Below are 14,348 nucleotides of genomic sequence, written 5' to 3' on the forward strand. Positions count from 1 at the left end.
GCTTACTGGCTAGAGCCCAACTTGCAAGCAACTCCACGTGAATGGTAATCCTCTTGTGGAGCCTTGCTTTCAGTGTTACGTCCAGAAAGCTGCGAGGCGCTGTGGTATGTAATAATCCTCTACATCCCATCCCTCTACATTTAACCTCACCCCTCTTCAACTCCAGCAGATTTTGTTTAGCGGCAGCAATACTGCCTCTCTGAATTTCTTTAGATTTTTATTTTTTCTGGGATTCTCCATAATTTTTGATACTTGCTGCTCACTTCAGTTAAGTGTAATCTGTTTTTGCTTTTTTTTTCTGAGACCTAACACAGGAAATGGGAAGTGACTCTAGCATTAATATTTCAGCACCTTACGGGGGAAAAAGTGCTTTCACCCAACTTGAGCACAACATAGTAGCTGGGTATCTTATTACTGCAGGTAACAAATACAAAAACGTCATTATGTGTCAGTGTTATTGTTCTGCTCTGTGTTTTTATAACATTGTTGGCTATTGTTTAAATACTGATTTATATTTGTCAGAGATATCGTGTATATCATAAGAACCTCTGTCAACGCACTACACGGCTCTGACATGAATTTCAAACCACTCATTATGACCTTGTTTTAGAATTTGGAATACTGTTGCGGAAATAAAATCAGGAAGTTCATCTTGAATCATAAAGTTTAAAAAGTCATTGTTGTAGTTACTTGTCAATCAGAAGCTGCTGCTGCTGTTTTATTGTATGTTTATTCTCCTTCTTCATTTATGAAAGCATGATACTGTTCAGGGTAAAAAGAACACGACCGTAAAGTAAATACTTAAAGGGGAACTACTGTTTTTTACAACCTGGACCTTATTTCTAGCATAAAATACCATTGTTTACTCACCAATATCACTTTTTATATTGTATTACACTGGTATTACACTTTAAGCTTAGAGTTTTTAAGACCATCCATTGTGAAACAAATTAATCTATAATTATCCTTTCAAAAGCTGTTCTGCGTTATGCAATATAGCTTGGCCTTGGCAATGAATTCCACATTAGATGCTTAATTACACTGGCATTGTACATTACCAGAACATGGGTGTTTAATATTTGTTCTACCTAGCATCATCATTAAGACAGTGAAACATAAAGCTACAGCAATAAAGATTTTAACCTTTGTTTATGTTTGGTTTGTTCAGCTTTGTTAGTCTGATCTAAATCTGTGGAAGAGTAGGTAAAGTGGGTTGTCCACCAACCCGGAGAGCTAGCAGTTTAATCCCCAGAACATGTCACATGCCAAAGTGTCCTCGTGCATGACACTGAACCCCAGTTGCTCCCAGTGCATGGCACTGGTTTGTGAATGCGTGTGCTTGTATGAGTGAATGGGAACATATGCCACTGTGACTGTAAAGAGGTTTGAGTAACAATAGGTAGAAAAGCGCTATATAAAAACAAGACCATTTACTATTTATCACAACCTCTTGAACCTGACTATTATAGCCTTGTTCCAATCAGATCAATATTGTTTGTTTGTAATTCTAAGCGAGCAGGTTTAAAAGCAGATGTTTGATTTGTCAAATCAGGAATAACACAGGGAAACAGCGTGCATTAGTGATGTTTCTCACTCAGAAATTATTAGTAAGGTACAGCTGTAAAAAAAAGGTCCAGTAAATTTCCCATTTCCCCCCAACTATATGTGCAGTCCATTTAATATACAGTACAACATTCTAAGTTTGCTATTCAGTCATTCACATGCTAATCATGTTAATGCACACTATTGCACCATACTATCATTCCTTTGTATATAAATATATTTTTCCATCTCAGTTTCTTGTACATTTGTTCATATGCTAATTCTGTAAATGTTTTGATTATACTATTTTTATTTTATTTTTATTTGTAAAGCGCTTTGAGTACCAATAGGTAGAAAGGTGCTATGTGAAAACAAGGCCATTTACCATTACATTTGCCCTTGTTGTTTCTTGTTTCTTTCCGCCTCCTCAGCTATTGTAATTTCTGTTTAGAATAAATAAGTGTTCAATGTTTGCCTTTTTATCCTTCACTATTTCTTTTTTTCTTCTCAGGTATCATCAGTTTAGCAAGCAACATTGTGGTACTGTTAATGTTTGTCAAGTTTAAGGAGCTCCGCACTGCCACCAACTTCATAATAATCAACCTGGCTTTTACTGACATCGGAGTGGCTGGTATTGGCTATCCCATGTCAGCTGCGTCAGACATCCATGGGAGCTGGAAATTTGGCTACACTGGTTGCCAAGTGGGTTGAATGTGAACACCTTCACATAGACGTACATTATGCATTGATAGAACAACCTACCTTTTTTTGTATTTAAGATTAACTATACACATAACCACACCTAAGGTTGGATTTTCTGATGTGTTGTGATGTTTTTTTTTTTCCTTTCTGTGCTCATTATTTTTGTTTAAGTATATATCCTCACATTCCTATCAAATATAAACAGATTCAATATTCAAAGTCAGAAATTCCCTAAACAGTGTAGTTTTCGGTGCCATCATGTTTCCTGAACTTCTCTAAAGAGAAAAACTGTGATCAGATGGTTCATTGCTGCATTGCATCATGTTGATTGTTCTTATTCTTGTTTTTGCTCTCTTTGGCATTGTTATTGTACAGTGATATTGAGCAATAATGATACTTATCCACAGTGAAAAAGGGCTGTGAATTCTCACAGCACACTCTCTTTTTGTATTTTATATACACCAATCAGGCATAACATTCTGACCATCTGCTTAATATTGTGTAGGTCTCCCTTGTGCCTTCAGAACAGTTGTGACTCATCAGAGAATGAACATGGGCCTTCTGAGGGTGTCCTGTAGTGCCTGACAACAGAATTTTGTTAGTGGGGGCCTTTGGGGGCCTCTGTGAATCAGGCTTGTGCATCCCACACACACTTGATCAGTTTGGGATCTAGGGAATTTGGAGGCCAGGTCAACACCTTGTACTGTTTTTCATGTTTTTTTTTAGTTGTTTCTTAAATCGTTTTTGTGTGTGTGCCTGTGTCAGACTACATCATGATGGGGATGGCTGCTGCCATCAAGGAGTGTCATTGCTATGGGATGGGGGTGCCTGGGGTCTGGTCTAGGTGGGTGGTACATTTCTAAGTAAGATGCACATGAATGCCAGGTCCAAAAGTTTCCAGCAGATCATTGCATTGTCACAAGATGGTCAGTGTTATTCACTTCTCCTGTCAGTGGTCATAATGTTATACCTGATTGGAGTATAGTATACTGTATATCAGAGGTGTCAGTCAAAATCATGTCCTCCACTAGGTTAGATAGCATAGCTCAGTGTCAGTTTTCCACAAAAGAAAACAAAAACAAACATTTTCCAAAGTTACACCTGCACAAATAGACATACAGTAGATAAACATATCTTACTATAGACCATCTTGCTATGGGATCACACCAACCATGATGCAAATGCATTCTAGACCCACACACACACTCCGCTTTCATGTTAATATCAGCTAGACACAACCAAGGTTTTGTGTCTTCATCCTGCAGATGTGACCATATAATGCTGAGAAAATTTGTCCACAAAGGAAAACATACAGTATGCACGGAAAACAAAGATATACATTTAACTGCAGAAACAGGAAATTTAAACTTGAACTCCATGTGTCACAAGTATGAAAGTAATTTCTAGCAGTGGGTCTCAAGGCAAAGTCAGTACAGGCGAGCATAGAAATTACAGGGTGATGTATCATGGTCTTTCTATGTTTGTGTCTTCAGATATATGCAGCGCTCAACATCTTTTTTGGCATGGCCAGTATCGGCCTGTTGACTGTGGTGGCCATTGATCGCTACCTCACGATCTGCAGACCAGACATAGGTATCTATTTATAGATCCTCTGCTCTTGATGTTTAGAATTTTATTGACTGCTATGTACAGTATGTACTTCTTTTTAGCAGAAACAGATTTTATTATGTTATCAAAGTCACCAGGGTGGTGATTGGACATCTCCTTGACATCTAATGCATTATCAAAAAATCTGCGTAAATTTACTATCAAGTATCCCTTTTAATGGAGAAAGTCTTATTTCATTTGAACACATCTGTCATTTTTGATTGCAGTCATCTCATGTTCTTTCATTTACCATCATGTATTTACTTTTACCCCCACCTGACTCCAGCCATTTTTATGTGGATCTTTAACAGATTTATACAAAAACATCCAGTGTTGGGTCTTTGTAGGTATATAAAGAACCATTTTTCACCTTTTGACAGTTTGCTAAAATACAAGTTTAAAGAGCTGAATTTCAGTAGGATAAAGGTACACTTATGTAATGTTTAGTTTTTAATGCCTACTTTATTCAAACAACTCCACATTGTATTTACTCTTAAAGATACTGACTTTCCTTACCTTTGTTGTTTTTGTACATGTAATTTCTCTCTTCAGGGCAGAAAATGACAATTCAGTCATACAAACTTCTAATTCTGGCAGCGTGGTTGAATGCTGTGTTCTGGTCTTCCATGCCAATAGCAGGCTGGGCCAGTTATGCCCCCGACCCCACTGGAGCTACATGCACCGTCAACTGGAGACAGAATGATGTGTGAGTTACCAGAAAAGTGAATGTTAGAGCAAACACTAAGGTGGTAGTGGCATGGAAATACTGGAAATAACAGGAAAAAACTTTGAGCAGAAGCCAGCTCATATGGAGGGACCCATCTGCTTGAGGCCTGCCAGGTAGAGGCAGACAAAGAGAGAGGAGAAAGATAACCTCTAACACATACTTCTGACTAAAAAATACAGGCAACATCTAAATAAGATACAAACAAGAGTACATGATAAATCAGAATACTTTATTAATCCTTCAAATAAATTGTTTTGTTGCCATTGCTCCCATAAAGTGACAGTTGCAAGGTGACAAAGGAAATACAAATAGAACTAGTTGATCGCAAGCGATTATAAAGGGGTCCATGCCGTGGCGAAGTCGTTTCTGAGCGGGACACAGAGGCATAAGTCAACAGTAGCGCCCCCTGTAGGCCGTATTGCATAAAACTTGGTGGGCTTGTAAGGAGTCATCCACAGATTATCACTGTCAGATTTCAAGCAGTTTACTGTGGTGGTTTGTGAGATATCAACATGTAGTCGTGGTAGCGCCCCCTACTGCCCGAATTTCACGAAACTTGTCATGATTGTATGCAAGCATATTATAATGACAGTTGCTAATTTTCATAAGGATTGGGTGAATACTTCAAAAGTTATAGGCCTTAAAGTCATATGAAATGTTTGCGTGTCACCTGTAGCACCCCCTGTAGACTTAATGTCACACAACTTGATGAGCGTCTAGACAATATTTTACAGATTGTGTATGCCAAATTTCATTAACTTAACTATTGCAGTTTTTGAGATATTGAAATGTTGCTTGTGTAGCGCCCCCTAGAGACAAGGGGTCACAAACTTTGGGGTGCTTGTACAGAATCATATGATTATCAATGATATGAAGTTTGGGTATATACTTCACAAAATACTAGCTTTGGAGATATACTGCGCCACACCGTAAAAATTAATTAGCCATTAACTTTGTAATCAATAACCCTGCTAAAGTTATTTTGAGAACTCATTATCTTTGTCCATAAATGATACATGCCAAGTTTTGTGAGAATTGGATGAACGGGCTAAGAGGAGTTGATTTTGAGTTGAGGTGTATTTTTTTCAAAATGACGGGTGGAAATGGCCGTGCCATAGTCCATTACAACCAGTGCTCTATAAGAAATCAGAGGGAGATTGTTTCTAGGGCACACAGTTCTTGAGATATAAGCCAAAACGTAAATTGGCTTATTATAGCGCCACCGAGCTGCTGGCATGTGTATTGACACCTTGGCACAGTGACAAGCTAGGACTTCTACCAAGTTACCAACTTTGATGCCTTTGGCCTTTGCAGTTTGTCCTGAGCAGACACTTTTAGGGAAAACGAAGGCGAAGGCAAAGAATAATAATAACTAGATTAGATGATCGCAAGCGATTATAAAGGGTTCCATCCCATGGCGAAGTCGTCCCTGAGCGGGACGCAGAGGCATAAGTCACCAGCAACGCCTCCTATAGACCATATTGCATGAAACTTGATGGGCTTGTAAGGAGTCAGCCACAGATTATTAATGTCAAATTTCAAGAAGTTTACTGTGGTGGTTTGTGAGATATGAACATGTAGTGGTTGTACTGCTCGAATTTCATGAATCTTGGCGAGATTGTACGCAAGCATATTATAATGATGGTTGCTAAGTTTCATAAGGATTGGGTGAATACTTCAAAAGTAATAGGCCTTAAAGGGGAACTACTGTTTTTTACAACCTGGACCTTATTTCTAGCATAAAATACCATCGTTTACTCACCAATATCACTTTTGTTTCATTTGCACTCGTTCAGGAGAAAATTAGATCAGCGTATATCCATTTAGCGAGAGTGATCAGGGTACCGCAACGCAGCCTCTAAATAACGCATTATCTGCCACGAAAGTCGTTCATTTCGCCAATTTTTTGTTGATACACTGATGCTATTCCCCGCTGAGTGTGGAGTTACCTGTTATCATCATCCGGGGTCTGTAGATTGACCTACAGATGATCTGGATAATGTCATCTGTGTTGCGGTGCCTTGATCACTCTCGCTAAATGGATAAACGCTGATCTAATTATCTCCTGAACGAGTGCAAATTAAACAAAAGTGATATTGGTGAGTAAACAATGGCATTTTATGCTAGAAATAAGGTACAGGTTGTAAAAAACAGTAGTTCCCCTTTAAAGTCATATGAAATGTTTCCGTGTCACCTGTAGTGCCCCTTGTAGACGTAATGTCACGCAACTTGATGGGGGTCTACACCAGGGGTGCTCATTCCTAGTGATGGGCAATCGAGGCTTTGTTGAAGCTTCGACACGTGATTCAAAAAAAGGTTCATTACTCAAAGCTTCAGTGACACAGTGGTCTATTAGGACATCTAGTGGACAATAAAATGTAGTGCAATGGAGACGTGTCACACTGGTTCATGCTTGTATGGGACTTGATTTGCCATGCACATTCCTATTCGACTACATTACATGGATATGTGGTTTAAAGTTTATTATAAGAAACTTATATACATATAACAATAAAATAAATAATAAAGAACAAATGGGAATCGAACCCTTGTTTCGCTAACGAAAGACCGGTGATTTCACAGTGTACCACGAACCTCATCAGTGATGTGCTGTTGTCGGTGGAACATTTTGATTACGTCACTGCTACACTCTATGAACCTTTGCTAATTTACACTAATGATTATGTTTAGCCCTTACATCAGCTATTTTCATTTGCTCTTGGTATCATGGTTTAGTAGTGTTAGAGAATATCTGTACTGAATGCAACAGTGTCAAACCAAATCTCTCTTGACTCAGTCATTATTTGCTTCGAAGACTCATCTCATCTCTCCCGAAGAGCCGAGACAACCAAACCAGTGACAGGGTTTCTGAATGAAGCAGTGAAATGGTTCATACGTCACAAAACACGTGATTTGTCCTAACCAAAACACGCACTTCTGACTATATGTCTATATCTTATCTGTATCTCCCTCTCTCTATCTAATCTAACGCTATTTAGAACTATCTATGTAACAATCTAGTGTTGTCTAACTATGTAACTAATTTATCTATTTCTCTCTGAATCTTACGATCTATCTCCACAAAATACGCAACTAACTCCAACTACAGCAACAAACCAACCTACTATGCAAAGAAACATTCAAATGAGCACCACTAAATAGGGATAGGATATCCGAGATATCCCTGAACACACTCGATCCCACCAGGTGATTCACATGACAAACCGAACCCCTCAGGTGATTCGTTTGCCGCTGAAGCATTCGAAGCACTTGAACTGCTTCGAACGTCACTCAAGTGCTTCAAACGTCACTAGTCACGTGACCGAACCACGCCTCGGCACAGTGGTTCGATACAATTGCTTCATGAGCTACGGCGCATGTGTCGGAGCCTCGGGTGTCAGAGGGCCATCACTACTCATTCCCACATAGCAGAGACATGTGGGCCAGACCTGGCTTGAAGCCGGCACAGGTGGCGTTCACTCGGCACTGGCATACGGCATGTGAGCCGGACATGGCCCAGATGCGGCAATGGCAGCACTGTCTTTACTCCGGCAGACAGATGTGGGCCACTTGTGGAGTGCCGAATTCGGCCCACATATCAGCTTAGACCTCTGGGCCACATACACTATATTACCAAAAGTATTCGCTCACCCATTCAAATGATCAGAATCAGGTGTTCTAATCACTTGGCCTGGCCCCAGGTGTATAAATTCAAGCACTCAGGCATGCAGACTGTGAAACAAGACATTTGTGAAAGAATGGGCCGCTCTCAGGAGCTCAGTGAATTCCAGCGTGGAACTGTCATAGGATGCCACTTGTGCAACAAATCCAGTCGTGAAATTTCCTCGCTCCTAAATATTCCACAGTCAACTGTCAGCTCTATTATAACAAAATGGAAGCGTTTGGGAAAAACAGCAACTCAGCCACGAAGTGGTAGGCCACGTAAAGTGACGGAGAGGGGTCAGCGGATGCTGAAGCGCATAGTGCAAAGAGGTCGCCGACTTTCTGCACAGTCAATTGCTACAGAGCTACAAACTTCATGTGACCTTCAGATTAGCCCAAGTACAGTACGCAGAGAGCTTCATGGAATGGGTTTCCATGGCCGAGCAGCTGCAGCCAAGCCACACATCACCAAGTGCAATGCAAGGCGTCGGATGCAATGGTGTAAAGCACGCCGCCACTGGCCTCTAGAGCAGTGGAGACGCGTTCTCTGGAGTGATGAATCACGCTTTTCCATCTGGCAATCTGATGGACGAGTCTGGGTTTGGAGGTTGCCAGGAGAACGGTACATTTCAGATTGCATTGTGCCAACTGTGAAATTTGGTGGAGGAGGAATTATGGTATGGGGTTGTTTTTCAGGAGCTGGGCTTGGCCCCTTAGTTCCAGTGAAAGGAACATTGAATGTTTCAGGATACCAAAACATTTTGGACAATTCCATGCTCCCAACCTTGTGGGAACAGTTTGGAGCGGGCCCCTTCCTCTTCCAACATGACTGTGCACCAGTGCACAAAGCAAGGTCCATAAAGACGTGGATGACAGAGTCTGGTGTGGATGAACTTGACTGGCCTGCACAGAGTCCTGACCTGAACCCGATAGAACACCTTTGGGATGAATTAGAGCGGAGACTGAGAGCCAGGCCTTCTCGACCAACATCAGTGTGTGACCTCACCAATGCGCTTTTGGAAGAATGGTCAAAAATTCCTATAAACACTCTCCTCAACCTTGTGGACAGTCTTCCCAGAAGAGTTGAAGCTGTAATAGCTGCAAAAGGTGGACCGACATCATATTGAATTCTATGAGTTAGGAATGGGATGGCACTTCAGTTCATAGAATGAGTAAAGGCAGGTGAGCGAATACTTTTGGTAATATAGTGTATGTGAGGCCGGACTCATCCCACCCTTAAAGTTATTTTTCTATATTTTTGAGTGAGTTGTTGTTTAACATCACAGATTTAATAAAATAAATAAATAAAATATTATTATGATATATTATCGATGTCAATCAAAATCAACTATCACCCTTAACAATAGCGTTCTTGTCGAAACAGGACAGATATCACAGTTGATCTGAAATTTTAAAGTTAAATCTTGCAACAGCGGACTTTCAACGGTCAGCCAGCTATCCACTTTGTAAATTCATCAGCCACTCAACGGAAGTAACGTAACCGTCCAGGTGACTGACGCCACCGACGTCACTGTGGCCAGAGCTGATGGCTGCTCGTGCACTCCGGTGAGACGGACAACAAAGACGTGGTGAGTGAAATGCATCAGTTTTATGTTTACGATAACGTTTGTTTTTGAGACAATGCGTTAGCAGTTGGTATACAAAGACAATTTCTGTCTAGAGTCTAGCCTGAATGTTAACAAGGGACGCTAACGTTTAGCTATGTGGCTAACGCATGGTTAGCGTTAGCTAACGATTACCGTTAGCCTAAAATGCAGCTCAGGAAAGGATGGACTGCACTGTTTTGCTGTTAAACTTCCCTATTCGTTTTGAATAAATGATATAGACGAACTTAACACAGCGGATGTTTTGCCGAAGGGGTCGTTTTCTTTTTCCACGTTTTTTCCAGCTAGTTAAACATTAGAGCTACTGCCATAGCTTCTGCTAGCTGACCGTCGGCGTTTTTTTCCCGCTGGCCTGGCAATTGCAGATATATCGCGCTTCAGTCCTAAATAGCGTTTAAAAAGGCAACTGTGGACTTGTAGAGTTTTATTTATGTATGTGTTATGTGTTTTTATTTTATTTTTTTGAGAAGACGCTTCACAACTCATCTGAGTAGCTTCTTCAGTTCTAGGGGACTGGTGTGAAGTCTGAGGTTTAGGAACTTATACTGAAACTATTGTTTGTAAACAACCATAAAACGGGTCAGTTTGAATGTTGTGTTTACAAACCTACAGACTCTATTTTCAAGAATCTTAGAGTTATTTTTATTGATTACATACTGATACTGACTACTCACAGTTTGTGTAACACTGTAAGTCCTTGTTTTGTACATAAATTAAACCAAGCAGATGTAGGGAGAACACTTATCTGTCATCAGAATATTGTCATCACTATCAGTTTTAACAGAATTACTGTAGCCATATTACCTAATGATACAAAAATGTTAATTTCCAATCATTTGTGTATGTATGTTTCAGCTGCTGTTGGCGTAACTGACTAACATCTGGGGCCACAGACCAGGGGGGTATTCCAGAAAGCAGGTTTACCGCTAACTCTGGGTATGTAAACCCAGAGTTAGCGGTAAACCTGGGATTTCGGTTCCAGAACGCTCAAATATGATCAGGCTATGTAAGTAACTATGGTAACATAGGCTCTGAACTTAACTGGGTATGTAAACCCTGAGTTAGCGGTAAACCTGGGATTTCGGTTCCAGAACGCTCAAAAATGATCAGGCTATGTAAGTAACTATAGTAACATAGGCTCTGAACTTAACCTGGTAGGGGTAGGTTTTGTTCAGGTTATGTTCGGGTATTTAAGTGCACGTTCAGCCAGACCGCTGTTTCCACACTTGTCACAGAATGACGTTTCCTTTTGAGGAAGATCCAATTGACATTGAAGCACAAATCATTGGGGCTATTCACCGTGAGAGGGTGATAAGACCACGACTTAATATCCTTTCTTTTCCTAATGAGTTTTTGCCAGAGCGCTACTGTTTTTCTGAGGAATCTTTAATATATTTAAACAACATTCTCCATCCCCACATTTCGAACGTTACGCATCGTGGATTCGCTCATCGTAATTGTTGCGCGTGCGATAGCCTATTGCACAACATTGCAACGTTGCGCAATGAATTAGTTCCTGCTATTGAGGAGCAGATAGGAACACATTCAGCAACTTGACATCAGAGATGGTCAAAGAATGCGTGATGAAATCTGTCACAATCACTTCAACCAAAAAAAAATAAAATAAATGCACGTAAGACTGTTTCACACATTTATTTGCCCATTGCGTGTTTCATGGCCTGAAAAGAGAAAACACTTCATTATAGAGCAAATGTTCTGATCCAATGTTCTCATGCACTGACAGAAAACATGAAGCAACTATGCTCTAGTCTCTGCACATCCCATTTCTTTACCTCGATCTTTAATTTGATTCCTCCGTGACTGCTGATAATGTCTCTTCATCCTCCCATTATTTATATGAACGGTAATATTGGCTATAAATTGGTCATTTTCGAACATGCAAGGCTACACAAATTAGACATAAGTGATTTCGGCGTGGGCCTATTAGGGTAAATACATTGCACTTGTTCATTTTGCTCCTCCTGGGAGGTTGAGGGCTCCGATGACGTGCCCCCAGGAATCCCCTCCATCATCGGACGCCCTCGATTGATACTGATCGCCAACTCCTCCACGGGGGGGGGGCACCGCTGGCCCAGAACCGGTCTTCCTCTCCTCTGCTTTCTTCCTATTGGCTTTGAAATGAACGTAACTTGTTGCAATATGGCAATTCAAGAATATAATACTGGATAAGTGATGTCTAAGATGATGCACCCAGATATATCTTACCAACTTGGACAATGTTTTTATATTTTGTTTTGACCTGCGGCCACGTTCTCTTGAGGGCAGTCGGGTTACATCTAATTAAAAATAATACAATATATGACAAGGTATTCTATAGTATAAGAAAGTCTCATACAAAGCAGTTAATATGTAGCCTAATATCTACTGAATTATTGTGCTTCTGACACATTAGTGTGCTATATCCTACTAAACTTACGCATTTACGCGGTCGGCAATTCTCTGCCAAGCAAGATCTCGTTCCTTGGCAGACGCGCAAGTATTGCTTTTTTCGTGATTATCGCTCTTTCCTCCTCGTACGCCTCGAGCAGAACTTGCTGCTCCGCTTCAGAAAAATAGGCTGCTCTGCGCTTTGCCATTTTTACTCATGGTTTTGACTCTCAATTGATGATGCCTTTATAACTTCGCCGTGATCGCGCACAACTCTGGGTTAAACAATCCGGGGTTGATTGAACTGATTGCTAACCGGTGTTTTGGAACCGACAGCTCGGGTTTAGTCGCCTCAGGTTCAGACAACCCAGAGGTTAAGTTTTATCTCAGTGTTTGTTAAACCTGCTTCCTGGAATACCCCCCAGGAAATAGACTGGACCATCAAAATATGTTTACATCTCTCTCCAGGTAGAGATGGTGGCAGACTGAAGAGGATGAAGAGAAAGCAGGAAATGGACAGCACCATATCTTAAACTCGTGCTGAGAGTGGGGAGAATCCAGTTTTCTCTCTACTGCCATCAGGTCGGTGTTTCCGATGCCTGAGGACAAAGACTGAAAGGCTGAAGAACAGTTTCTACCCACATGCCATCCGCCTGCTCAACTCTGAGCCTTAACCAGACTTATACCACTGCACTTTACTCACATAGCTGCTCAATACTGTAAATGTGTGTGTATATATACACAAACTACCCCCTCCCCTAAGTTTACACTTGAGTTTTACCATTTATATTTTATTCTATATTACAGTCTATATTTTATTCTATATTACAGTCTATATTCTATATTACAGTCTATATTTTATTCTATTTTTATCGGTGTACATTTACACTTATATTGTTTACCTTGTGTGTTAAGGAATTTGCAATTACTACTGTTTTACTGTAGTACTCATTTTTTTTACTACTGGCTGCAGGTACAAGAATACATTTCACTGTGCATTGTACTATATATAACTGTGTATGTGACAAATACAATCTTAAACCTTTATGGACATGTCTAGAATCATAAATGTACAGTTTTTAAATTTGTTAAATGTTTGTTAAATGTGCAGGTGTGTGTACTGTGTTGACATGACTAAAAGAAAATAAACATTTGCTTATAATACTGTACTTGTTTATATATATATATATATGAATAAATATGGCACATAAATATAGTGGCTGAGTTAAGGCTGACATCAGGAACCACTTCTGAAAATGGTTTGGCCCACCTTAGGGCCAGCTCTGGTTGCAGTTTGGCTGAGATGTGGGCCTTATGTGGCACACATGTTGGATGCCGGATGTGGGCCACATAAGGGCCGGAATTCTTTCAGGCATGTGGGCCAAGTGCAAGTGGGAGGTGTGGCCCAGAGGTGGGCCACCAGTTTTGCTATGTGGGTTACGTCGATCACGATTGACCGGTAGATCGCGTTGCATTGAATAAGTTTTTTTAGATGTTAGTCTAAAACATTTATCCATTGCAACTCCAAAACAAACAGCAAGACAAACGGACATCTTTATTTATTTACTTTATATTTGCAACATGCCCTCAGTTCAGCGGCACACATCCACGCACAACTTCAACAACAACTCAAGACTACCGTCTTTCTTAAAGAGACAGCGCTATTTTTGTAAAGGTGCAGTGCACCAGTTTTTCTTGATAAAAATAAAAACAAAGATGGATAGAGCTTTTAACACTGTAGCACCAATTAATATGACTATATATACACTGTTACCATTTTATCTGTGTGTAATGCATAATCCTTATAGTAGATCAGAAAGTATTTGCTGTTGGGTGGAAAACTTGTCTGTCTAAAACCATTCCTTTGTTATTGTAATTATTGGTGAAAATACTTTCTTTTTTTTCTTTTAACTAAAATTGACTAAAACTAGACTAAAACCTTTTTGAGTTTTCATCGACTAAAACTAGACTAAAACCTTTTTGAGTTTTCTTCAACTAAAACTAGACTAAAACCTTTTTGAGTTTTCGTCGACTAAAACTAGACTAAAACCATCACATATAGAAATGACAAAAATGTGACTAAAACTAATAAG

The 14,348-nt window shown here is 40.1% G+C and overlaps 1 protein-coding gene across 1 annotated transcript in view; it reads left to right on the top strand.

Annotated features, from left to right (window-relative positions):
* Positions 1-317: 317 nt before the first annotated feature.
* The window catches only part of rrh (retinal pigment epithelium-derived rhodopsin homolog), a gene marked incomplete at both ends in the record, with an annotated part of 42,479 nt that continues 28,448 nt past the window's right edge, over positions 318-14,348 (top strand). The window contains 4 exons of the mRNA XM_084569275.1: positions 318-420; positions 2,054-2,244; positions 3,738-3,837; positions 4,405-4,558. Coding sequence (XP_084425401.1) covers positions 318-420; positions 2,054-2,244; positions 3,738-3,837; positions 4,405-4,558 — 548 coding nt within the window. The remainder of the gene's footprint in view (positions 421-2,053; positions 2,245-3,737; positions 3,838-4,404; positions 4,559-14,348) is intronic.

This window comes from Chelon labrosus (assembly GCF_963514085.1).
Source record: "Chelon labrosus genome assembly, chromosome: 20".
Taxonomy (NCBI): domain Eukaryota; kingdom Metazoa; phylum Chordata; class Actinopteri; order Mugiliformes; family Mugilidae; genus Chelon; species Chelon labrosus.